The 25,161-nt window shown below is 37.2% G+C and overlaps 1 protein-coding gene across 2 annotated transcripts in view; it reads left to right on the top strand.

The window, feature by feature from the left end:
• The window catches only part of PLCB1 (phospholipase C beta 1), a 670,290-nt gene that overhangs the window by 522,310 nt on the left and 122,819 nt on the right, over positions 1-25,161 (top strand). For both annotated transcript variants that reach the window (XM_072800101.1, XM_072800102.1), the window contains exons 17-23: positions 1,576-1,660; positions 3,654-3,778; positions 8,510-8,664; positions 12,108-12,272; positions 14,055-14,154; positions 14,845-14,949; positions 15,976-16,085. In XM_072800101.1, coding sequence (XP_072656202.1) covers positions 1,576-1,660; positions 3,654-3,778; positions 8,510-8,664; positions 12,108-12,272; positions 14,055-14,154; positions 14,845-14,949; positions 15,976-16,085 — 845 coding nt within the window. The remainder of the gene's footprint in view (positions 1-1,575; positions 1,661-3,653; positions 3,779-8,509; positions 8,665-12,107; positions 12,273-14,054; positions 14,155-14,844; positions 14,950-15,975; positions 16,086-25,161) is intronic.

Genomic DNA, 25,161 nt, shown 5'->3' with positions numbered 1-25,161 from the left:
TAGACAAGTAGCCAGGTTGAGAAGGAACTGATGCATTGACATCCTTCAGAACCTGGTAACAACAGCATGGGCCACAAGTTTACAAACAAGAACTACTCTTCTCCTTGTGTTTTATAACATTTTATCACTTTTGTACAAAGAATACTGCACATACGTTACAAAAGCACCCACTAAATTGACTGAATTTTGATTAGCAGTCATGCTCAAAATAACTGGTTGTATGAAAATAGGTTTCTGATGGACCAAAATAAGTGAAGTAAGGGTTTCCTATAGAGTTGATTAAATTGGGGAAGGTAAGGAGATGGATAAAAGAGTCTAGGAATGATTGAGGGGAGAGAATGAGATTTTAATTATGGAAAGTGGGCATCAAAGAGTGGGAAATGCCTCAAAGGTAACCATTTAAAAACTGAGAGCTGTCAGGATGCTTGGGTGGCTCAGTCACTTGAGCTTCTGACTCTTGGTTTCAGCTCAGGTCTTGATCTCAGGGTCCCAGGAGCTCAGCAGCGCTGAGTCTGCTTGAGAGTCTCTTTCTCTCTGTCCCTCCCCCAACTTACACTCCTGCTTTCTTTCTATCTCTTGTAAAATGTTTATTTATTTGACAGAGAGTAAGAGCGAGAGCGAGAGAGAGAAAGCATGTACATGCACAAGTGGGGGGAGGAGCATAGGGAGAGGGAGTAACAGCCTCCCCATTGAGGAGGGAGCTGATGCAGGGCTTGATCCCAGGACCCTGGGATCATGACCTGAGCTGAAGGCAGATGCTTAACTGACTGAGCCACCCAGGCACCCCCTTCTCTCTGTTTCTCTCAAATAAATACATGAAATCTTTTTAAAAATGAAAATAAATTAAAAAAAAAAAACACATGAGCGCTGTCTAACCACTCTGAATGACACTTGCCTCAGTACTGTGTGTAACACTTTGGTTTTTAGTTGGAAAGAGGACTGAGAAGCTGTCAGACTCTTAGTCTTTACAAACTAAGGTAACTTTGTTTTGTTTCTTCCACTCTAATTGGCAGTTTGGATTCCACTTTCCAAACATTGCTCTTGTACTCTACTCAGACCTCTAGCACATGCATCTCTCCGCCCTCTCTTATCTAATCTGAAAATGAGGCCATTAGACTGGAAGATTTCCAAGAATCCTTCTACTTTGAAATAACCTTGATCCTAAGGTCACGTTAGTTATTTGAACCAAAGAGGTGCATACAAACTGAGGCAATGGCAATGTGGGCATCAAACAGAGTCAGAGAAACCAATCTGAATGGATTCAGAACAAAAGATTCCCCTAGGGCTCCTCCTCTTTTGACAAAACAGCTTTCATTTACCACATCTCAAATTCATTTCTTCATCCTAATACAGACCATAAGCATAACTGACTCAGGTAGTAAGTTTTAGAAGAGACAGCTTTTTAGAAGACTCAACTTTGGGTACAGATAAATGGTTCACTGGAAGAAATGGATTTATGAAGTTATGATGAGGATTCATTGCCCTAACTTCACTGAACATGTGCCTACTTCTTACATGAGATAAGTTTTATCATTGAATTGTCCTTCTCACCTGTTTTTATTGTCATTAACTCAGAAAGAAATAGAAGTTTTGAAATGTCTTCTTTCGTGGAAACCAAAGGACTAGAGCAACTGACAAAGTCTCCAGTGGAATTTGTAGAGTATCCTTGATTTGACGATCGACTGCTGAGATGACCCAATGGAAGCCACGTGCCATTGGTTTGGTTTCTGTTTTGAATAAGGAGAAAGATGCATGAAATGGCTTCTGTCACCTGGGTGTGATAAATGGTTTCATATGCAAGGCTGAGTGGGCTGGCCTGATATATGGAAAAGAGTGCTGGTCTTGCAGTAAAGGAAGCTCAGGTTTCAAGGTGATTTGCTTAATTCTTCTGAATTTCCTCATCTGTAAAACAGAAACGGTAATACCAGCTTTGTGGCTTGCCTTTGGGTTACGGACGACATGTGTAAAGCAGGTGTATATACTTTATACATATGTAAGATAGAATATGTGTAAAGTGAATACATTTATAAATATACTTTCTTGGCATCTCACATCCTTACATGGAATCGATGTCCAATCAGAAAATAGTTAGGACAATGATAAGATTATAAATATTGGAACATCTGGCTGGCTCAGAGGAGCATGTGACCCTTGATCTTGGGGTCATGAGTTTGAGCCCCACGTTGGGTGTAGAGATTTCAAAAAAAAAAACTTAAAAAGAATATCAATATATATTACTAATAATGGTTTTGTTGGTAGTCCTGACAACAAAAACTTTAATTTATTTTGTAGATTTTTAAAAATTTGTTTATTCATGAGAGACACAGACAGGCAGAGACATAGACAGAGGGAGAAGCAGGCTCCCCACAGACAGCCCGATGTGGAATGTGATCTTAGGACCCCGGGATCACCACCTAAGCCAAAGGCAGATGCTCGATCACTGAGCCACTCAGGTGTCCCAACAAAAACTTTTCATTTTTATCCATAAAGCAAAACTGAATCAAGTCTCTAAATCTTTCCCATGAAAGTAATAGTAAATGCCTCACACAGCCCAATTTCATGAAGCAAGTCCTAGAATAAAACAAACAAACAAACAAAAAAACTAGAACTCTTCAATGAGAGGAGAGGGAACAACCATAAACTCCTTAACAAATGTAACTCCATCCACAAAGTCACACTAGTATGAACTGGCTATTGGACAGCCCTTCCATTAGATGTCCTATCTCACTGAAGCCTCACAATAGACCTAGAATGTAGGGGTTGTTCAGTCTATTAAGTAAATGAGGGAAACTGACACACAGAGTGAGATAAATGGCTGCAGGGCCTACAGCCAGCAACTTCCAGAAATAAGGTTCAGACTCTTTTAGGCCTAATTCCCCTGCCCAAGCTCAAAACCCTCACTAACCTCCACTAAATTTGGTAATAGGAATAGTCAGTTGTGTTTTAAAGACACGAAGCAAGGTCAGAACCTTCTGTGCTATATTTACCTGGTTATCCATCATAAAGAATACCACAGTCTTGGCAAATAGCATTCTCAGAGAAGGCTTAAAAATGAGCAGAGAGCATTTCAGAAATAGCCATGCAGTGCATGTTATCTGCTTCCACCAGAGACGACATCATGCTCTCACATGCTTTGAAACGCTTGAGCTTTCTCACGAGCCCTTAATTTTTAAGCCTATCCTGAATAATCTCCACAAAATCCCACTGACTTTGGCTAGGTCATTTTTGCTACTCCTTTAGTTTTCAGCCATGAGGCTCTGCAAAGGTGATAGTGCATTTATATTATAAAAGCACATTTAGGGCAGCCCAGGTGGCTCAGTGGTTTAGCGCTGGCTTTAGCCCAGGGCATGATCCTGGAGACCCAGGATGTGATCCTGGAGACCCAGGTTCGAGTCCCATGTCGGGCTCCCTACATGGAGCCTGCTTCTCCCTCTGCCTCCCTCTCTCTGTCTCTCATGAATAAATAAAAATTTTTTAAAAGCACATTTATTCTGTGTGTTCAGGAAGTTTTTGACATTTTTCACCCACTAGTCCAAAGAGATCATCAACATTTAGTTCATTTCCCAATGGAGAAAGAAGGAAAATGGCCTCTCAGTTAATGTATCAGCTCATTATTTTTATAACTGTATTCACTACTTAACATGATGGTCCAGATATAACAAAATGCAGCTTAGCAGGATATATCCAAAAGGAACCCGTGTGGATTCATCTAACTACATGCCTCAGCTCTTCTGGAATGCAGGTTGTCAAATGGTTGCACTTAATTTTCAAACTGTGGGTAAGTAGCACAGCTAATAGCTCATTTCCATTCTGTTATAAAGCCACATTTCCAGACTTGCAAATAGAAGCAAATTTCAGTGAAGGGAATATCGCTGCAAAGAAAAAAAGTAACTTTTGAAAATGGAGAAACTGTCTTTAGTAGTTTACAAACAAGTCTTTATTTCTACTAGTCTTGCATTATTTTCAAAGAAAAATTTTATGCTTTTTAAGGTAATATGTATAGTTCATAGAAAATTTGGAAAATTCAGAAAAGTATGAAAAAAAAATAAAACTGCACCAGGAACACTATGACTCAGAAAGTCAACAGTTAACTTTTGGCTTTGTAATCTGTAAGGTTTTTTTGGCTATGTATATATGTGCTTTTTAATTTAATTCCTCTTTTAAAAATATATATGTACATATATATTTAAATGCTATATAGAAACATGAATTTTAATAGCTGTATATTAAGCAAATTTCACAATTCACTCAATTGCATTTCCTACCACTGGACATTAGGAAATTTTTTTCAACTATAATAAATAATACTCAGACAACATCTTGAAGTCTATGTCCTAATGTTCTTTTGGAAGAATTCCTAAAATACAATCACTTTGTTAAAAAATGTGAATGTTTTACGAACCTTCATGCAATACCAAATTGCCCATCCAAAATTTTGGGTATTTACCTAAAAAATACAAAAACACTAATTCAAAGGGATACCTGAACCCCTATGATTACTGCAGCATTATTTATAGTAACCAAATTATGAAAGCAGCTGGAGTATCCATCACTAGATGAATGGATAAAGAAGATGTGGTATACACACACACACACACACACACACACACACACAATGGAATATTATTCGGCCATAAAAAGAATGAAATCTTGTCATTTGCAACAACATGGATAGAGCTAGAGAGTATAATACTAAGTGAACTAAGTCAGAGAAAGACAAAAACTATATGGTCTCACTTCTATGTGGAATTTAATTAACAAAACAAATGAGCAAAGAAAAAAAAGAGAGAGAGACAAACCAAGAAACAGACTCTTAACCATAGAGAACAAACTGATGGTTACCAGAGGGGAGATGGATGAAATAGGTGATGGATGGAATAAGTGATGGCGATTAAGAGTACACTTATCATGATAAAAAAATAATTTGAAAAAAATATGTACCTTTAACAAATTAAAAAAATATATTGCACTGGATTTTTCCTCCATCAGGAATGAAGTGGTCCTTTTCATTTGAGATCCTGGTTAAGTACTACCATTAAATAATAATGATGATCCAGACAAAATACTATCTTATTGTTACTCTAGTTTTATTTCTTTGATTATTACTGAGGTTGAAAATTTTAAGTATGTGTTTTGATTTTTGTGCCTCTGCTTTTATGAAGGCATATTTAGGACTACTGTCAGTTTTCCTATCCATTTATAACAGCACTTTTTATATAATAAGCATGTTGTCATATTTTGTGAAACAGATGAGATTGGGTTGATTAATGTTTTATTTTATGCAGTATTAGTTTACTTTTATTATTGTAGGCTTTCCACCCCCGATTTAGATCCATAATTACTTCTGTTTCTCTCATGGTTTCTGTTGTTGTTGTTTAAAGATTTTATTTATTTATTCATGAGAGACACACACACAGAGAGAGAGAGAGAGAGAGAGAGAGAAACAGGCAGAGGGAGAAGCAGACTCCATGCAGGGAGCTCGATGTGGGACTCGATCCCGTGTCCAGGATCAGGCCCTGGGCTGAAGGCGGAGCTAAACCTCTGAGCCACCTGGGCTGCCCCTGGTTTCTGTTTTATTTGTAATTTGACCCTTTCAGCCATCCAAATTTAATTGTAATATACAATCTCAGGAAGAGACCAATCCTTTTTACACTAAACTGAAATTACAGCTTAATAGATGTAGTATTTTTTGATGTGGTTAATTTGGGTTCATTTTCTTCCAGTTATATTCTTCTCTATTAATAAATTTGTCTGCCTTCCTGGAGCCAATAGCTCACTGTTATTATTGTAATGTTTGATAATACAGTCTAACACCCGGAAGTAGAATTTCTCCTTCATGGCTATTAATTTTTAGTTCATTGCTTGCCATTGCAAACTGGAATGAATTTAATTTATTTATTATTTCCCCTTTCCCCACTGAGAAAGAAATGGGATTTTGAATAAAATCAAAACTAATTTACATTAGTTTAATTGTTACACTATGTTTCCCTCTCCCTACTGGAAAACAATTTTGTTTAAAATCACATTAAATTTATAATTCGAGGAAATTTGAAGAAAACCGGCACCTTTTAATTTTTAGTTTTCTTATCACAGAAAGAATGTTTTTCTCTTCACCATAAAAGTTCTTACATTATGTCCCTTAGCAAAATCACTAGTCTTCACCTGAGGTCTAGTTTCTTTAGATGAAATCCTTTTTTAAAAACATTATATTTTTAGCAATTTTTTCTGGATATTGATATTTGTATATTTGTTTTATGAATAAATATATTTTATAATCATCCTCCCAAGCTCTCATAATAGCCTATTTTGCCAGTAGCTTCTATTGGGTTTTTCGGGTAGATATACAATGGCAACAATTTATTTTATTTTTTTAAGGGTTTTATTTATTTTTTCATGAGAGATACAAAGAGAGAGGAGGTAGAGACACAGGCAGAGGGAGAGGCAGGCTCCTCGCAGGGAGCCCGATGTGGGACTCGATCCCAGGACCCTGGGTTCATGCCCTAGGCCAAAGGCAGACGCTCAACCACTGAGCCACCCGAGCATCCCACACAATGACAACAATTTAATCACATCTCTGTTTTTTCCCTTGGTAGTGCTTTGGACTGACCATTCTAAAATAATATTAAATAATAGTATTAAGGGTGGGTAGCTTTCTCTTCATCCTGACACTAAGGGGAATTTCATTGAGTAGGTATTGGCTGTGACTGAAACAAATAATCTTCCACACATTAAAAAAATACAATAGCCTTTCTTACCTGTGGCTCCACTTGCCATGGTTTCAGTTACCCATAGTCAAAGAGGGTCTGGAAGCAGATGCTCCTCCTTCTAATTCATTGTCAGAAGGTCAAAAGTAGCCTAATGCTATGTCACAGTGCCTACATCATTTACCTCACTTCATCTCATCCCATAGGCATTTTATCATATCACATCATCACAAAAAGAAGGATGAGTGCAGTACAGTAAGTATCTTGAAAGAGAGAGACAGAATCACATTCACATAACCTTTATTACAGTGTATTGTTATAATCCTTCTATTTTGCTCTTAGTTGTTGTTGTTAATCTCTTATCATGCCTAATTTATTTTTTTTTCATGCCTAATTTATAAGCTAAGCTTCGTCATAGCTCTATGTGTATAGGGAAAAAAAAATAGTAGATGTCAAGTTTGGTACTGCCCGGGGTTTCAGACATCCACTGGAGGTCTTGGAACACATTTCCCGTGGATAGGTGGGGACTACTGTAGGCACCTATCCTAATTGAATAACAGTCTTTTGGGAATTTATGTTAATGTTATTAAATGTCTATTTGACATCTGTTGGGATAACCATATGTATTCATTTCTTCTTTTGTGAGTTAATAGAGCTCCTAATATGTAATTATCCTTTTGTTCATGGGATGAATTCTACTTCCTTGTTGTATGTTATTTTTTGGAACATATGATTTGCTATTGCAATTTTTTTAAGTTTTTGGTGTCAGTTTCTTCAAGTATAATAAGTCGGTCATTTTCTTTTTTGGGGGGGGTACTTTGTCCAATTGTTGTATCATAGTTATCATAGCTTAATAAATTGGCAAAAAAACTTCACTTATTTTCTCTACTCTAAAAATGATTGATTACATGGAACTCTGAAATAATTCTACGATCACCTTGCTATTGTCCACCTATGTAGAGATGAATCATGACTCAGACAATCCAGAACAAATGACAGCTTCCCAGATTCCTGAAGACTTTAAAATGTTTTTTTTTTTACAAATCTTACCAATTGCAATTAGTGTGGACATTCATTTCATATATTAACTGAGTCTTAGAAAACTTTGGCTGTAAGTTTTGTCCACTAGAAAGGAGTCAATGTGTAATTAGGTGGGAAGAAACAAAAGAAATGCAAATTTCAGAAAGGAAATCCTTTTCTCCTGTAAATTAAAAAAAGAATTCTGGTGTTCACAGTTGGTGAGGTGTAGGGAAGTCCATTCTCAGAAGTGGCATGAGCTTTCTGAAGAGCATTTTGACAAGACTTATAAAAAAATATACCTTTTTCCCAGAACATATCTCTTGACCTAGACATTTCACTCCTAATAATGCCCTTAATGATGGCTTCCAAGCTTTCACCATGATGATATTCATCAAAACACCATATGTAATGGTGAAAAATTACAAGACACAAAACTGTACCCAAGAGGGGGCTTATGTAACACATCTATTCACATTAATCTATTCAAAAGAATTTGTACAGCTGTTAAAATTAAAGCAGACAAATATCTAGTGAAATGGATATACTACACATTCAAACATATCTGAAGTAGGAAAACAATATACACCAACCGGTTGGCAGCGGTTTATCTCTAGATTTGGAGATTACAGCTTGACTTTTTTTTTTTCCTTATCTGTGTTTCCTAAATTTCTACAATGAAGAAATATTTCTTTTTTTAAAAGGGGAGTAAAAATGGACTGTAATACAATCTTTCTTGCTCTAGACACAAATATTGTCACAATAAGGTTTGTGTTTTTGATATTCAGACCTGGCTATGCAAATAAATATGGGGATGTATGAATACAATGGGAAAAGTGGCTACAGATTAAAGCCAGAGTTCATGAGGAGACCTGACAAGCATTTTGATCCATTCACCGAAGGCATCGTGGATGGGATAGTGGCCAATACTTTATCTGTCAAGGTATGTACCTCTCTATTACAAAACTGTCCCCAACAAAAGTCTCAAACATTACCTATTTTGCTTAAAGGAGTTTTGTCATCAAAAATTTAGAGCTAGCAATATCTCCACCCCTTTATGCATTTTTTTTTCTTAAAGGACTAAATCTGAATCACAAGTTTCAGAAGCCACATGCATGAGATAAAGGGACTAAGCCCTATTCTTTAATAGGATAAAACTTGAACCCTAAGTCAATAAACCAAGTTGGTGAGAGTCACCATGGTTGGTCCTTTCTTTCGGTGTAACTGCCAGCGACCCATGTTGGAGGAATCTTCTGGTCTTTTATTTCTCCATTAGTTCTAGAAAAATAACCACGCCGAGCAAAATTAGAAAAAAAGAAACATTTTCTCAATAAATTGTTAAATTTTGAATAAAAGCTCCCAAGTTACCATTTGAAAATCTATCAGAGGATTTGGGGACTTAAAACACAGAGTAATGATATTAACTAAGAAAATTATTTCATTAAACATACATCTGACCCTAAAATATTAATTCAGATTGATCTCTGCTGTTTTTGAAATTGATGTTACATCAAATATATATTTTTTTAGCTACAAGAAAGTATTTTTGTACTATGAATGAAAAATGATTTTACAAAGAGCTTTTTACTTGAATTCTCTAAGGTCTTGGTTGTTGTGGTTGTTTAATTTACTTCTTTAAGTTTTCCTTTCTCTCTCCTGTTTAGCCGGATAACTGTGGAACTAAGAAACATTTTTTATTGGACATAAATGCAATTTTTAGATTGACTTTAAACCAAAAGCACATGAAAAACTATGTAAAAAAAAAAAAAGTAACAGTTTCACTAATTTCTATCTACCCTAAGCTTGTTGAGACCAGTTTTACTTGAAAATTCATGTCACTTGACACCAAAGATCAAAAATAAAATTTCAGTGAAGTGTCTCAAAATTATATCTTCTGAAATTATTTCACGCCATGTATCTGAAGAGTGGAGTTGGCAGAATTAGAGCTTCGAGATTATGTTTATTTTAGGAAATCCTTTTCAGCAAAGGATGTTTAATTCCTGCCGAGTTTGATTAAGATAAACTCCTAAGCATCACACGGACGAATGTTATTTTTAGAACCCTTGTCAATTGTTGCTCTAGTTGGATCAAACTAATGTTGTCCTTGTGTGCCAATTCATTTTTATTTGTGCATGTTTGCTTGCTTATTTATTTTTTTAAATTTTATTTATTTATTTATTTGAGAAAGAGTGAGAGAGAGCAAGAGCAAGGGAGCACTAGTAGAGAGGAGGGATGGAAGGAGAGCAGCTAGCCTGATGCAGGACCCCGGGATCATGACCTGAGCTGCAGGCAGATGCTTAACAGACTGAGCCACCAGGTGCTCTTGCTTATTTATTTATTTTTTAGATTCCAGAGCACCTGGGTGGCTCAGTTGGTTAAGCATCCGACTCTAGGCTTTGGCTCAGGTCATGATCTCCAAGTCATCACTTCAAGCACCTTGTCAGGCTCTGTGCTAAGCATGGTGCCTTCTTATCCCTCTCCTTCTGCTCCTCCCTGCATTCTCTCGCTCAAATAAATAAATATTCTTTTAAAAAAATCTTTAAGATTCTCCCATGATGGTGTAAGTAATTATAAAATGATGACCTAGAAACAGGAAAGTAAGTTGAGGGGAAACAGTTAAGACCCAAACAGATATGAACTACTACCTTAGTCCAGAATGGAGACACTGCTGGAGAGTGGTTAGTGTACTTAGAGTGAACAGGCCAGGCTGCCGAGCCGTCCTGCCTTTAACATGACAGCCAGAACCAAGAGACAGTTTGTGTCCATCCAGTGGTGCCTCTATTTGGACCTTCTGACATAGATTTCCTCATGCCAGAATAGACTCGGGAGCTCAAAAGGTGTTTCACCATTTTGTTTTACTGTTGGGAACATTGAGGGTGTGGTGTTGTTAATTTAGTTAAGGGCCTCTGCTTTAATCAAACATCTTAATCACACAGAATCCTTGGTGCATCTGATTTCCCAGTGTGACTCACATAACTTTGAAGTTTTACACATATAAAATGTCTGCTAAGTTGTTCTCACATAGAACCTCAAATTAAATAGAGATTGTTGCTGGAAATCCCCATGCACGCAGGCTAAAGAGAACATTCAGGAGAAATGAGTTACCTTGGGGGCAAATTCAGACAGCCTCTTCCTTGTTTTTTGTCTCTAACCTATTTGAAATTTCTGACACATGAGCATGTAGCTTACTGGCCTTGCTGAGCCTCTGAGGGCCATTCTCAGGCTGCCATTATATCCCATTTCTGGCACCACCATAGTCTTGGTAATTCTGTCTGCTTTCATGGACTTGAGCTCAGAAAGCTCCTAGCCACCAGAATATGTAATTTCAAGCTCTCTTTTAACTCTACAATAACCATAAATTTTGTAGTTAAGTGAGGATACCCATAATCACGTGGATGGCTAACAGGTTGGGGTTATGATAGTGATGATAAACTAGGCTTGATGGTTTAAAGTTGATATTTGAAAAAAAAAATAAAGTTGATATTTGAGATTTGTTTTTATTATTATTATTATTTTTTTAATTTAAAGTACAATAACTCTGGGGGTGCCTAAGTGGCTCAGTCAGCTAAGTGACTATTGATTCCAGCTCAGGTCTTGCTTTCAAGTTTGTGAGTTCAAGCCCTGCACTGGACTCCACACTGGAGCACTGGGCGTAGAGCCTACTTAAAAAAATTAAAAACTGAAAGTATAACAACTCTGAGAATTGAATGGCATAGTTACAATCACTCCTCCATGTTGAATTTTATGAACAAAAGGAAACTTTTTAAATGCTTGAGTTTCTACTTTGTTATGTTTAAAATTTGTATTCTCAGATAACCTTTTAACTTCATTTACAATCATGCTAAAATGAGAATTTTTTCTCTTGTAACATCTTTAAGTATTAGAAAAATCTTTATATTCAGTTGGCTCTAAGATCCATCTTCAACATTTAATAGATGTATCTCAAGTACAAAAGGTATAATCTCATCAAACTCTTGGTAGTTGTTCATTTATTTCCTCGTATACAATTTTGTCCTATTAATGGATTCCTTCTAATCATCATTTTCAGTGTCCCTCTATCAATTCTTTTTTTTTTTAAGATTTTTATTTATTCATGAGAGACACAGAGGCAGAGACACAGGCAGAGGGAGAAGCAGGCTCCATGCAGGGAGCCCGATGTGGGACTCGATCCCGGGTCTCCAGGATCACCCCCAGGCCGAAAGTGGCGCTAAACCGCTGAGCCACCCGGGCTGCCCTCTACCAATTCTTTAACCAAAAAAGCAATTATATTTATACTCTTGCCTCTATTTCATTTTGGCTATGATTCAACCAGCATTTGTACCTCCCTCAAGTATGCTCTTCTATCACTTACTCACTTATCAAGAATTCTTTTTTATTATTTTCTAGATTATTTCAGGTCAGTTTCTCTCTGATAAGAAAGTTGGGACTTACGTGGAAGTGGATATGTTTGGTTTGCCTGTGGACACAAGGAGGAAGGCATTTAAGACCAAAACATCACAAGGAAATGCTGTAAATCCTGTCTGGGAAGAAGAGCCCATTGTGTTCAAAAAGGTTGGTCTCATATCCTTGATATGAGATGTAACCGCATATTTAAGGTGTTTCACTCTGAGAAAAAAAAAATACGTGAAGAATTATTTGGGAATTTGCACATTAATCAAGCAATAGCACTTTGGGGGGGGTCTTAAAAACTGTTCAAGATCTCTGCAAATGACTTGTTTGGGTTTTTAGAATTGTGTTGTTAATTTATTAATTCTAGTTTGCCTCATTTGGAAAACCAGAAAAACATATAATTTAACTCAGATCCTGTTATAAAATAAGAGATAAGTGATATAGGTTTATTGTTAACTCAAGTGAAGTAGAGTGGGAAGTAGAGAATAATATATATGGTAGCAGAGAGAAGGAAGTCCGTAATTCCATACTTCCTTAAAAAAAGAATATTAATTAAATTTCCTATAACTCTAGCCTCAGGCAGCTGGTCATTCTATCTTGTCTGGATTTTGTCTGACAGAGTTAAAAGTTTTTCCACTTGATACCAAAAAGGCAAATCTTCTTCACACGTGCTTGCCACACAGAAGAAGGCAGAAGTCCAGTAGAAAGTGGAATAGAATATCTACCCTTGGCTTTTATCTGGCCAAAGATCTAGACAGGGTGTCTTCTATAAAGAGTACATCTGTGTTAAATGTCTCTGTAATCCCACTATTTTTAATATGTTACTCAGATTTTATAGTAGTGTCTACTTCAACGAGTTATTAATAAATATCCCCTAATACACTGAAAATATTTATAAAATGTCTGGCACTTTGAAAATAGTCAATAAGTGTTAGTTTGCTCTTGTTATGGAAATTAAGTTCTGAAGGATATAGTCAGCCTCATGTTTTAGACACATGTTTTCCTTGGTTGGGGAAAAATGAACAATTACTTGTTGCTAATTTGGGATTAATTAATTAACTTATTTATTTATTTTAAAGATTTTATTTATTCATGAGAGACACACAGAGAGAGAGAGAGAGGCAGAGACACAGGCAGAGGGAGAAGCAGGCTCCATGCAGGGGGCCCGACATGGGACTCGATCCCCGGTCTCCAGGATCACGCCCGGGGCTGAAGGTGGCACTAAACCGCTGAGCCACCTGGGCTGCCCTTGGGATTTATTTATAAAGCAATCTCATTTTGAAAGCTGTCCTGAAAGCTGTTTTTTTTTGCATTTGTGCTTTTGCTTTGAAAATATGAAACCCCCCCCCCAAAAAAAAGAAAAGAAAATATGAAAGCAGTTTGCTTTGATAATGTAAGAGTAGGGGCATCTGGGTGGCTCAGTTGGTTAAATGCCTGATTCTTTGAAGCTCAGGTCATGGGAATGAGCCCCACATGGGGCTCTACACTGGGTGTGGAGCATGTTTGGGATTTTCTCTCTCCCTTCCCCACCCGTCACTCAAGTGAGTGTGTGCGCATGCTCTCTCTGTCTCTCTCTCAAAGAAAAAGAAAGAAGAAAATGTAATAGTAAATTCTCAAATAGTGATAAGACTACTAACTTTATATTTAAACGTATATTTAAACTTTTATCATTTCCATGTTGAGAATGTTCATGTCAAAAGTAAATGGGCTACATGTTGAACGAATCCCTCCTCAGGACAAAGGGATAAAGCATAGCTGAAGCTGTATCTCCGGTAATCCTTTTGAAAATCTGAGTTATAGAGCAACAACTTAGCTTCTAATCAGTTGGCTAAGTAGAAACTTCTACTTGAAATTGAAACACAGGGCATATTTGAATATTACGTTTCTGATTCTTTCTTGGAGTTGCTTCTTCTTTAACCACAAGTATCCTTAATTTACCTGTAGGTGGTTCTTCCTTCTCTGGCCTGTTTGAGGATAGCAGTTTATGAAGAAGGAGGTAAATTTATCGGTCACCGGATCTTGCCAGTACAGGCAATTCGGCCAGGTATGGATAATATGGATAGTATGGTGATATACTACTTATCAAAGTTGTAAAGAAAACCATCACCACCTTAGGTGGTGGTTAAAGAATGATTTAGGAAGCTATCTGGAAGCTCAGCAGCTTATTACAAGTACTTTATCCTTAGGTTCACAAGTCTGTGGGTTGACAGAGTTTGGCTGGGCTCAGCCATGCGGCTGTGGGCTGGAGTTAGGTCTCTTCCATGTGTGCTCATTCTGAAGGAACAGTGGCACCCACAGTATGGACTTTTATGGCAGCCCACTGGAATGCATAAGGGCAAGCCTGACTCTGCAAGTGTATTTTAAGGCTCTGTTTGTACCACATCACTAATATTCCTTGTCCCAAACAAAGCACATGGCTAAGCCCCAAATCAAGAAATCATGTACAGGGGAAGAATTTGGACCAATAATTTAGCCTCTGGCATGCATTTTTAAATTCTCTTTTGTGGGAAAAAAACATGTTTGGGAAGGAAAATAATCAAGATCAACATTGTTTTCCTGTCTGACGAGGAAAAAAAAAATCACGTAAAACCATGCAATTAAAATGAGAAAGAAGTGACCTGTTTGTCATCCAAAGCCACCTAAAATAAACACCTGCATCACATAGATGTTCCTGTGTTATAACTAACATTGTGAAGAAAATATGCGATACACAGTACTGCTGTCACCTTTCCAGGCTATCACTACATCTGTCTGAGGAATGAGAGGAACCAGCCTCTGATGCTTCCAGCTGTGTTTGTCTACATAGAGGTGAAAGACTATGTCCCAGATACCTATGCAGGTAAACAACTTACCTCAAGGGGATATTTCTATCTGGGGCCATCCATATTTTTGTGGTTCAGATGGAAATCTGGACCATAAATAAGCAGCAAATTCTGGCCTCAGAATTACTTCTATTTATGTAGGTATATTTATTAAATTGCTCAAGCCTTTGTGGATACAATTTCATTTGATTTCATTTAAGTCCCAATAAAGTATGAGCATATTTATCTGCTATTGGTATTGTTCTTATGGATCTAGCAATTTCTAACCCATGCTACCTGATGCTACAGCAGGGTATCTAGGTCTATACAATGAATTTGTCTTCAGCCAGTTTCAGAAGCCACATCATGGGTGAAATTCTAAGTTTAGAAGAATGAACTTGTGACAACTTTAACCAGGAATCATAAATTTAAGTAGTTATAATGTTAAGTGGCCTGGTTGTGAGGTATTGGGGAGTGGTATAGTACGGACTGTGGCAAACTTAGAGCACATATCCATCCAAAGATGGCAGGCCTAACTCACTCCAGCTAGACAGTATCATGTATGAAGGATTCTGTGCAATCTTTAGGTTGTTAAACAGTCTGTAAAGCAGGCTTTTTAAAATGTGAAATGTCTTCCTACATTTATGAAACACCATTTGGGCCAAATAGGACAAGTGCTGGAATGGATGGACCCTCAAAAAGAAACTAAAAACTATGGAATATTTAGGCACCCTGGGTTAGAGCCTATTATCCAGTTTAGCTGTCAGAGCTGAACTCCTTTGAGTTCTGTCTTCCTGAGGTTGCAGCAAAGGGTCCTGACTCTTGTCCATTTCCAAAATGTTGGATGGATGAGTGGAGGGTTACATGGTAGATGGAAGAGTAGAAGATGGATGGTGAATTGGTGGATGGTTAGGTGAGTAGTAGAAAGATGATGAATGAATGCATGGATGGATGAGTGAATGGATAGATGGATGGTTGGTTGGATGGATGCATGGATGGATGAATGAATGGTAGCTATCAATGTATCCAGGACTTTTGATCTAAAATATCTCTTCCTTATTTAGATGTGATTGAAGCTTTGTCAAATCCAATACGATATGTGAATCTGATGGAACAGAGAGCTAAACAACTGGCTGCTTTGACACTGGAAGATGAAGAAGAAGTAAAGAAAGAGGTGAGTGAGTATTATAATCTTATGCATGGCATTAAACATAATTTCCACACCCAGTGGCTGGCATTGCCTATGTAACATCACACCTCACGAGAAGAAACTGGCACATTGGAAAAACACTTTGATGGAGCTCAGCATCATCTCACAAAACATCTACATGATTGACTGAATTTTTCATATTTCACTCTCCTCTGGTATTCTGTGACCAGCATCTCCTTTTGTGACCACATAGAACAGTGCACATTTTGACATTTCAGATTGAAGTTCTAACTGATTTCATATTGATTAAAGGTGATTAAAGCACTTAGAAAAGAGGATGATCCTCAATTCATTTAATATTTTCTTTAGTCTTTAATCTAAAGTGCAGAATTTTCAAAGTGCTTTTGTGACTTCTCATAATACATAAAGTCCTTAATACATATGCCTGGTGTATAGTTTGGGCCATCAAATATCTATCACTAGTATTACATTATATATTTCCAAACAATTGGTATATTTTTCTAAATTAGGTGCCACAATGCAAAGAATAATTAAAGAAGGGTCTAGAAATATTAGAAGTGAAATTTAAAAATAGAAAGCTTCTATGTAGACGGGCAGTCCTTTCGGCGTTTTTTTTTTTTTTTTTAAGTTGGGAATTTTTTTTTTTTTTTAGATTTTATTTATTTATTCATGAGACACACACACACACACACACACACACACACACACAGAGGCAGAGACACAGGCAGAGGGAGAAGCAGGCTCCATGCAGGGAGCCCAGTGTGGGACTTGATCCTGGGTCTCCAGGATCGCACACTGAGCCGACAGCGGCGCTCAACCGCTGAGCCACCCGGGTTGCCCGAGTCCTTTAGTTTTTTGTTTTTTTTTTTTAAGTGAAATATAATTTAGTGATTAGAGATGATGCCAATATTAAAAATAGTGAAAGAAATGAGGTATTTTCATATTTCATTTGAATATTCTAAGGATAGATTCATGGGGAAAGATGAGACAAAAATGGAGAACTATCAGAATGGGAGAACAAAATTTTGAAAATTGTTTGGATATTTATAACTAATAGCAAGTCTATTAAAGTTGATATAATTAATTTTTTAAAGATTTATTTATTTGAAAGAGAGAGCGAGCATGCAAGCTGGGAGGAGGGGGCAGAAGGAGAGGGAGAGAATCTCAAGCAGACTCCTCCCTGAGCATGGAGCCCAACACGGGACTTGATCCCATGACCCCAAGATCATGACCTGAGCCAAAACCAAGAGTTGGACCCTTAACTGACTAAGCCACCCAGGTGCCCCGAGCTGATATAATTTATTAAATAACTTTTTTCTTATTCCAAAAGAAACCTAGGTTTATCATAGAAAAATTTTAAACTATACGTGAGAAAAGAAAATCCCAAAGATTTTACCTGTAATTCAAATACCTAAGCCACCCAGACATAACACTGTAAATATGGAGTGTATACATAATGGGTCTTTTTATGCACAGTTTTTCATAAAATGGAATAATATTCACAGTCTGTGTTTTAACCTTTTATTTTCACTTACTGCAAATATATTCCATGTCATTAAATGTTCTATGACACAACATTTAATGACTTCACAGTCTTCTGTCATATAGCCATACCGTAACTGATTTTTCCAATCCCCTATTTTTGGATATTTGAAATACTCCACTCTTTTCTTCGCTCTCTGTTCCATCAGATCTTCTGTGAACATATATGTAAACACATTTTTGAGTACATATATGATTATTTCCTTGTTTTTTGTACATAATTTTAGAAAATTTTTCTCTAGGATATGTTTTGAACTAATTTAACATGAGAAAAAAGGAAAGGAAAGGGAAGGAAAATATTCAACATAAAAGTAACATTTTCCAGGCTCTTATTTACACTGCCAGCATCATATCCCATAGGTCCAGCAGAGAGTGAAATTTAAAGAAATTTAAATTTAGACTTAGACTGGTAAGTTTCATAAATAATGCTTTTTGTGGTATGCGTATGCAGTAAGTAGGGTTATGGGAAAATTTTACACTGCCAGAAAAGTATGGCGAACAGCAGACATAAATATACTTCCAAAGTTATTTGAGCCTCTAACATCTATACTTAGCATCTGCAGAGGGGAAAAACAAATGAAAAACACCTAGGCCCTCTTCTGCGTGAATTTTGAAGGCTTAGTCTAAGCACTCACTGCTTGTGTGGGGCTCACAGAAGGAGGGAGCCTTCTCACCCTCCAAGTAGATGTTTTGGTGTCCTACCCAGAGCTTCTTTTTAGTGCTGCTTCACCCACTACCACTGGGTTGCTGCAGGTGTGGGCTGCAGATGGCTCACGGCCACAGACTTCTCCAGAAAACTGGCCTGGGTTGATAGGAACTACTTTGCTGCAGATGTCTGGCAGGCTAGTCCTGGAATGGAGTGACCCATGCCAAGCAAATGAAAGATCCAGGAGAATGAGAGCCCAGGTGACTTGCTTCTGGGTGGGCAACTTCTGTATTGCAGTTCACACTCCTGAGCCCCCATGGGATAAGGCTAAGGCTGGACTCCAGGCTGAGACCACATTTAAACTTAATCTTCTTTCCCTCTTACCCTGCTTTCCTCACCTTCCTGCAGTTTTCTCCTGAGACCATTGTCTCAGTAAATCAAAACCACCGCCATGTCACCTTCTGCTTAGAGGGAACACAACAATGCTGAATAACTGCCTTTTTTTTTTTTTAAGATTATATTTATTTATTCAAGAGAGAGAGAGAGAGAGAGAGAGGCAGAGACACAGGCAGAGAGAGAAGCAGGCTCCATGCAGGGAACCTGATGTGGGACTCGATCCTGGGTCTCCAGGATCAGGCCCTGAGCTGAAGGCAGTGCTAAACGGCTGAGCTCCCCCAGGCTGCCCTAGCTGCCGTTTTATACTGAAAATCAAGAATGAATGCCTTTCCTGAATTGTTTTGTCTGGAAACCAGAATTTGAGTGATGGCAATAGTTACCTCTTTAATTCTGTGGTTCTTTAAAGATCATAGCACTTTTTCTTTCCAATGACCTTTGAAAAGATTAAGAGGAGAAAATTCAATGAATTTCTCATTTTGCTCGTATGGACACCAATATGGAATTAGAGGCTGTCCTTAGAAATCTGACAGAAGCTCCAGAATTCTTTCCTCTTCTACTTGCTTTAGCTCACTAACATATGTAATACAATACAATTTAAAGTAAAGATAATTTGTGTAGGTAGAAATAATCCCTAATAACATTCTTCTCCAGTTAGAAAACAGGAATCTCTTTAATCAACTGGATGTGTGTGTGTGTGTGTGTGTGTGTGTGTGTGTGTGTTTTCTCCCTCCTAGGAAATAGAAGTTCAAAGAAAGCATTTTCAAGTGAAATTTCATGTATTGTCCCTATTTAGAAGCAATACTTTTTCTGTCCTGGATGTCTACATATTTGTTAGCCAGGTTCTCCAAGGAGTGAGCCCACAGTTGAAGAGAACATTTCAAGACACCGTCAGTTTCTGCTTATATAGTATGGCAGTTGAAATAAAAAGTCTCCTAATGGTGTATTTTACTGGAGCACCAGAGAGACCATTTTTCTAGTGTTTGCAAAAAAAAATGTCACTCTAAGGAGTGGGAGACCTAGGGGCTTCAAGATGTCAGGGATCCTGTCACACTGTCCTTTCAAAGCCTTATCTTTGCACCAAACATCACATATCAAAACTCTATTTAAAGAGAATGCAACACTAATGGCTACAAAAATACAGAAGTAGCATTTTAGGTCAATTTTATTTTTGCTTCTCCTCTAGCAATGGTGATCAGAAAGGATTTTCAGTAAATATAATGTTCATTAAATTTAGAGGCTATTTAGATATTTTGTTTTAAAAATAATTTTAGAGGCATTGAATCCCATAGATTCCAAATGGTCCAACAGAGAAAATATAATTTTTTTCCTTTGAAATGTCAAACCCCTGAATGACCTCATTTTTGAAGCTCAAGACAAAAAATCATTTGCCCTTATCATGTAACGCTAGGAAGAGTCACTCCACACCATTGAACACCAGTGTGCCCTTTATCTTGCCTTGTAATAATGTGAGTTTGTTTGAATGAGGCCACTGAAAATAAGTAGCTGTGGTTTTCTCAAAAGAAAATTCTATCTAGGACATGGCAGGCACTGGGGACACTATTTTAGCTGCAAAGACTTTTTTAGTATAATCCTTTTAACTTGGTAGTTATAAAGGTCATTTCTATTTGAAAATTCAAGACTTCATTGGACCTGCAAAATATTCCCAGATTTGCAATACTTTAATAAATTATCTTCATAGAGTAATTTGCAAACCAAATAAGTAGGCAAGTTGAAAACTCCCCCATGCTTTGAACACTAGGCATTTGTTTCAGATCATGTGAAAAGATAGATGGATACCTATCTAGAAATCCAACGTATATTTATGTAAGTTAAAGAATAGAGATTTGAGTTTCTGGATTTATATTGTGTCTTTTAAAGTTGTCATTCAGGATGCTGGGTTAGTAAAATTGTAGAAAGTTACCTAATCTAAATTGTAACAAAGGCTTTATAATACTTATAGCTATTTCTTTATTTTGAAAGGTATTATAGAAAATTTTAAACATAATATACCATTAAAAAGGCCCTCAGTAGGGATCCCTGGGTGGTGCAGCGGTTTAGTGCCTGCCTTAGGCCCAGGGCGCTATCCTGGAGACCCGGGATCGAATCCCACGTCAGGCTCCCGGTGCACGGAGCCTGCTTCTCCCTCTGCCTATGTCTCTGCCTCTCTCTCTCTCTGTGACTATCATAAATAAATAAAAAATTTTTTTAAAAAAGGCCCTCAGTAATTTTGCAGATACTGTTAACATTCTTGGTATATATTCTTCTAACAAGTAGGTATACATATATTTTTCTTTTTTAAAAATTCTTTTTTTTTTAAGATTTTATTTATTTATTCATGAGAGACACAGAGAGAAAGGCAGAGACACAGGCAGAGAGAGAAGCAGGCTCCATGCAGGGAGCCTGATGTGGGACTCGATCCCAGGACTCCAGGATCACACCCTGAGCCAAAGGCAGGCGCTTAACCACTGAGCCACCCAGGCATCCCTCTTTTAAAAAAAATTCTTAATTTTTAAAAAGTTTCACAACTCTAATGTTTTCATATGGTTCTAGAAATGCCTGATAAGACTTCAGTAACACTCCTGATTTTCTATTTTTAAAATATACCTGTAAAGAGAAAAAAGTAAATACCCAATGTATTGATTACAAAATATTATGTGACATCATTAATGTCCAAATGTGATATTTGGATGTCACTTGCTTTTTAGCATGTTGGGGAATGCAGAAGTATTTTACTGAGTACTTACTATGTACCTAGCACTGTTCTGAGCCCTTTCATGTATTAATACACTTACGTCTTAAAGCATCCGTATGTCTTGTTTGCTATGATTATTCCCATTTAACAGATGAGGAAACTGAGAGATTCAATTTCTCAGCCAGTGTCACACAACCAATAAGGAGCAGAGTTGGTGTTGAAATCCAAGCCATCCAGCTCCATAATTCATGTATTATACCAGCATTTCTAGAAGTCTAATGTGCAGACCAGGGTATCATGATGAAATGCTGGTCCTGAGTCAGCAGGTCTGGGGTGGAGAGAAGCTCAACATCTCTCACAAGCCCAGGTGATAGGATAATACTGTTCTGTGGAGCATACTTTGAGTAGCTAGGGTCTCCACTACACCCCATCATACTACCTCAATTACAAAACTGCAATTTTCTAGTAACCATTAACAAGGACTAGCCCTTCATTTCTCTTTCTGGCCTCTATAGCATGTTGTTTGAATAACTAGGTACAGAATATAAGACCTTTACTTTAAACAGTAGCATCCTTTGAATTAAATTTTTTGTTAAATCAAATGTCAAGATTCCTTCTTCCCCTCATTTACATCACTGGATACTATATTCTTCTTCAATAGTGAAATTTATATATGTGGGTTCCATTTGATTAGTTTGCACACTGGCTTCTGCGTCTTATATGAATGAAGGTGGTCTTACATATCACTTTGATTTTGGAAAGGAAAGTTGTTTAGTAATACCATAATTTCACTCATTCCAAGAGGCCTGTTTTTAAGTTGTCAGACTCCTGTGTTCTTATAAATGAGCTGGAATGCATCTAAAATAATTTATTCCCTTATTCAGTGTATGGTACTATAGGCACCTTTGATGGGATTTGATTATTTGAAAAGAAAAAGATTTTATGGTCTTACTAGTGTGGATTTCACAAGTAAAATAATGACAGCAAAAATTCAAGGTGATTCATAAGGTTACAGTGTTTAATTTAAGAGAAAGCTTTGGGTATCAGAGTTTGATACCTTATCCATGGTTCAAGAACTCAGCACTAAAATCTAAGATGAGGTTTACTGGTCATTTTGGATTCTCTTTAAATGAAAATCTTTCTCCCCAAATAATAACTGAGCAAAATGCCAATTTATAGAAATAATTTCTCACAATCCCTGAACTTTAAAGCATCCAATAGAGTAGGAAGAGAAAGTTTGCCTTTTTGGAGATGTCCTTTATTTTTTTAAAAAATATTTTATTTATTCACTCATGAGAGACAGACAGAGAGAGGCAGAGACATAGGCAGAGGAAGAAGCAGACTCCAAGGGGAACCTGATGCAGGACTAGATCCCCAGACCTCGGGATCACAACCTGAGCCAAAGGCAGACACTCAACCACTGAGCCACCCAAAGTTCCCCTGGAAATGTCCTTTAGATAATGACATTATCCCTTTCATTTCTATACAGCTTTGGAGTTTCCAAGGCATTTTATTGGGTGCCCTGGATAAAACTGAGCCCTAACTAGACAATATATAATCCCCATTTTTAAAAGAGGGAGTGGTTGCTTATAATAGTAAATTGACTTGCCTAAGAGCAATAGGCAAAAAAGGGAGGAACTAGTCTTTTTCAATGAGTTCTCAAGAGAAGACCATATATGAATTTGAGTTGAAACTACTCAAATATTGATTCAATTTCACTGCTTTTACAAACCTCCTCCATAACAATTTTTCACATTTCGATGGATTCAACTAAGGAGCTTTGAGTTCATCTGCCCAAAACAGCTATACATCCAGAAATTTGAATACTGTAGTCCATGCCAGGTCCCATACCATAGGCATTGTAAAAGTGTGACTCTCAATGAAAAGATTTTTCACTCTGAGGCTTCTCGAATTTTAATATGCATACAGATCATCTGGGGATCTTGTTGCAATGCAGATTCAGATTTAATTGTTCTGAAGCAGAGCACAAAATTCTGCATTTTTAAGGTGTTTCCAAGTAATGCTGCTGCTACAAATTTTAGCAGCAAGGTCTTCAGACTGAAGCATCTGTCAGAATCACCTGGATCACTTCTTCAGGCACAGAGTGCTCCAATTGCCCTGAGAGTTTCTGACTGAGTAGGTCCGGGGTGAATTTGCATTTCTAATGAGTTTGTTAGTGATGCTGCTGCTGCTGGTTAAGGTACAACACATTGAGAACCAGTGCTTTGGAGTCCTACATCTGTTTCTTACATGGGGCTCTCCCCATGTAGAATTAAAACGTCACTATTCCATCCACTCTAAAATGTCAGCTTTATCACAGAATCCAAGCAGGGGTGCAGGAGAAACTGTTTTCTCAGGGAATTGTCCTGAATCTGTTCTGTGAGTGATTGACCCTAGTCTTTGCCAAGTGATCTGGCTTAGTTAATTTGAAAGACACATTCCCACAAGATGGATGTTAAGGGTGGTTGGTCTACTTTCATTTTAAAAAGAAGAATCCGTTTTATCTGCCCAACTATGAAGCATTCATTTCTTCTGATTTCTTTGGAGAGTATATCAAATATTCCTTAAAGTTGGCAGAAACGATAACATATGTAACATATCTAAAATAGTGTCTCCCTTTAATCTCTTTCTAAATAAGCTGCTGTAATTCTGAATCAAATGCAGATTCTCTACAGACAAGAGAAAGAGCAGCATCTTCATTCACTCACTGATTCATTCATTCAAAAAATGTGTTTTTTTATGTTAGCATAATGGGTGGTTCTTTAGTTTCAGGAACTTGTCAGTGATAGTATATGTAGTAATTATATATGAGCTAAAAACAAAATGCAAATTTCTTCATTTATTCGTTCAATAAAAAAATATTTGAACACAACTTTGCCAGTCACCATGCTGGCATCACATACTATATATAATGATGAGCAAAATCAGATGCTCTCATAGGCCTTATAATTTGGAGGAAGACTAACATTAATTAAAATCCATGCATATACATGTCAACTTACAGCTGTCACAGATGTTTCAACAAAGATACGATGTGAATGCTGATGATTTTTGTATGCGATCACAGATATGACAAAAACTGAAGTCAACAGATAAATTTATTCAGCTCTTTAAAGTTGTCTCATGCATCTAACTCAGTCTGGTAGATTCTTCACAATATAGTTTTACCATCATTTATTATAAAAATGTTTAAGTGTACCCAAATGTTGAAAGAATTGTGTAATGAATATCTATGTATCAATCACCTGGGTTCCGCAATTTAAATTTTGATGCCTTTGCTTTATCACATCTATATCTCTCTCCATCTCTCTATCCACTCATTACTCTGTCTTATTTTTTGATTCATTTCGAAGCCGGTATATACTAGTATACTAGTCAGCAAATACTAGTATACTGCATCCTGAAATACTTCAGATTACATACATCAGGAGGTTTTTAGAGATGTTTTTAATTCCTTAGAGCTGTGCAGTTGATACATTATTTAATTTCATTCAGGTAATATAAATTCAAGGCACCAATTAATACATGTGTTTGAGGGAGTTCTATCCTGAGGGAAAAGCTAGTTCTGGCAAAACCATCCTCCCTGCCCACACCTGTCCTGACTGGATTGGATTTCTACGTGACGAAATTATAAACCTTGACCTTGATATTCTGTAAAAAACTGATGACCTTGCCCCTTATTCATCTGGTATCTGAATCAAGCTGCTGTCATCCTAAACACTACACAGAGGGGACTGTACTTTTTAGGTGACTCGGGCAGGTCAGCATGACCCAACACCTCCAGTAATACAATAGATATTTGG

This window comes from Canis lupus, chromosome 26, assembly GCF_048164855.1.
Source record: "Canis lupus baileyi chromosome 26, mCanLup2.hap1, whole genome shotgun sequence".
Lineage (NCBI taxonomy): Eukaryota > Metazoa > Chordata > Mammalia > Carnivora > Canidae > Canis > Canis lupus.
Note: the sequence above shows the minus strand (reverse complement) of the source record. Positions and strands in the feature narration are given on the sequence as shown.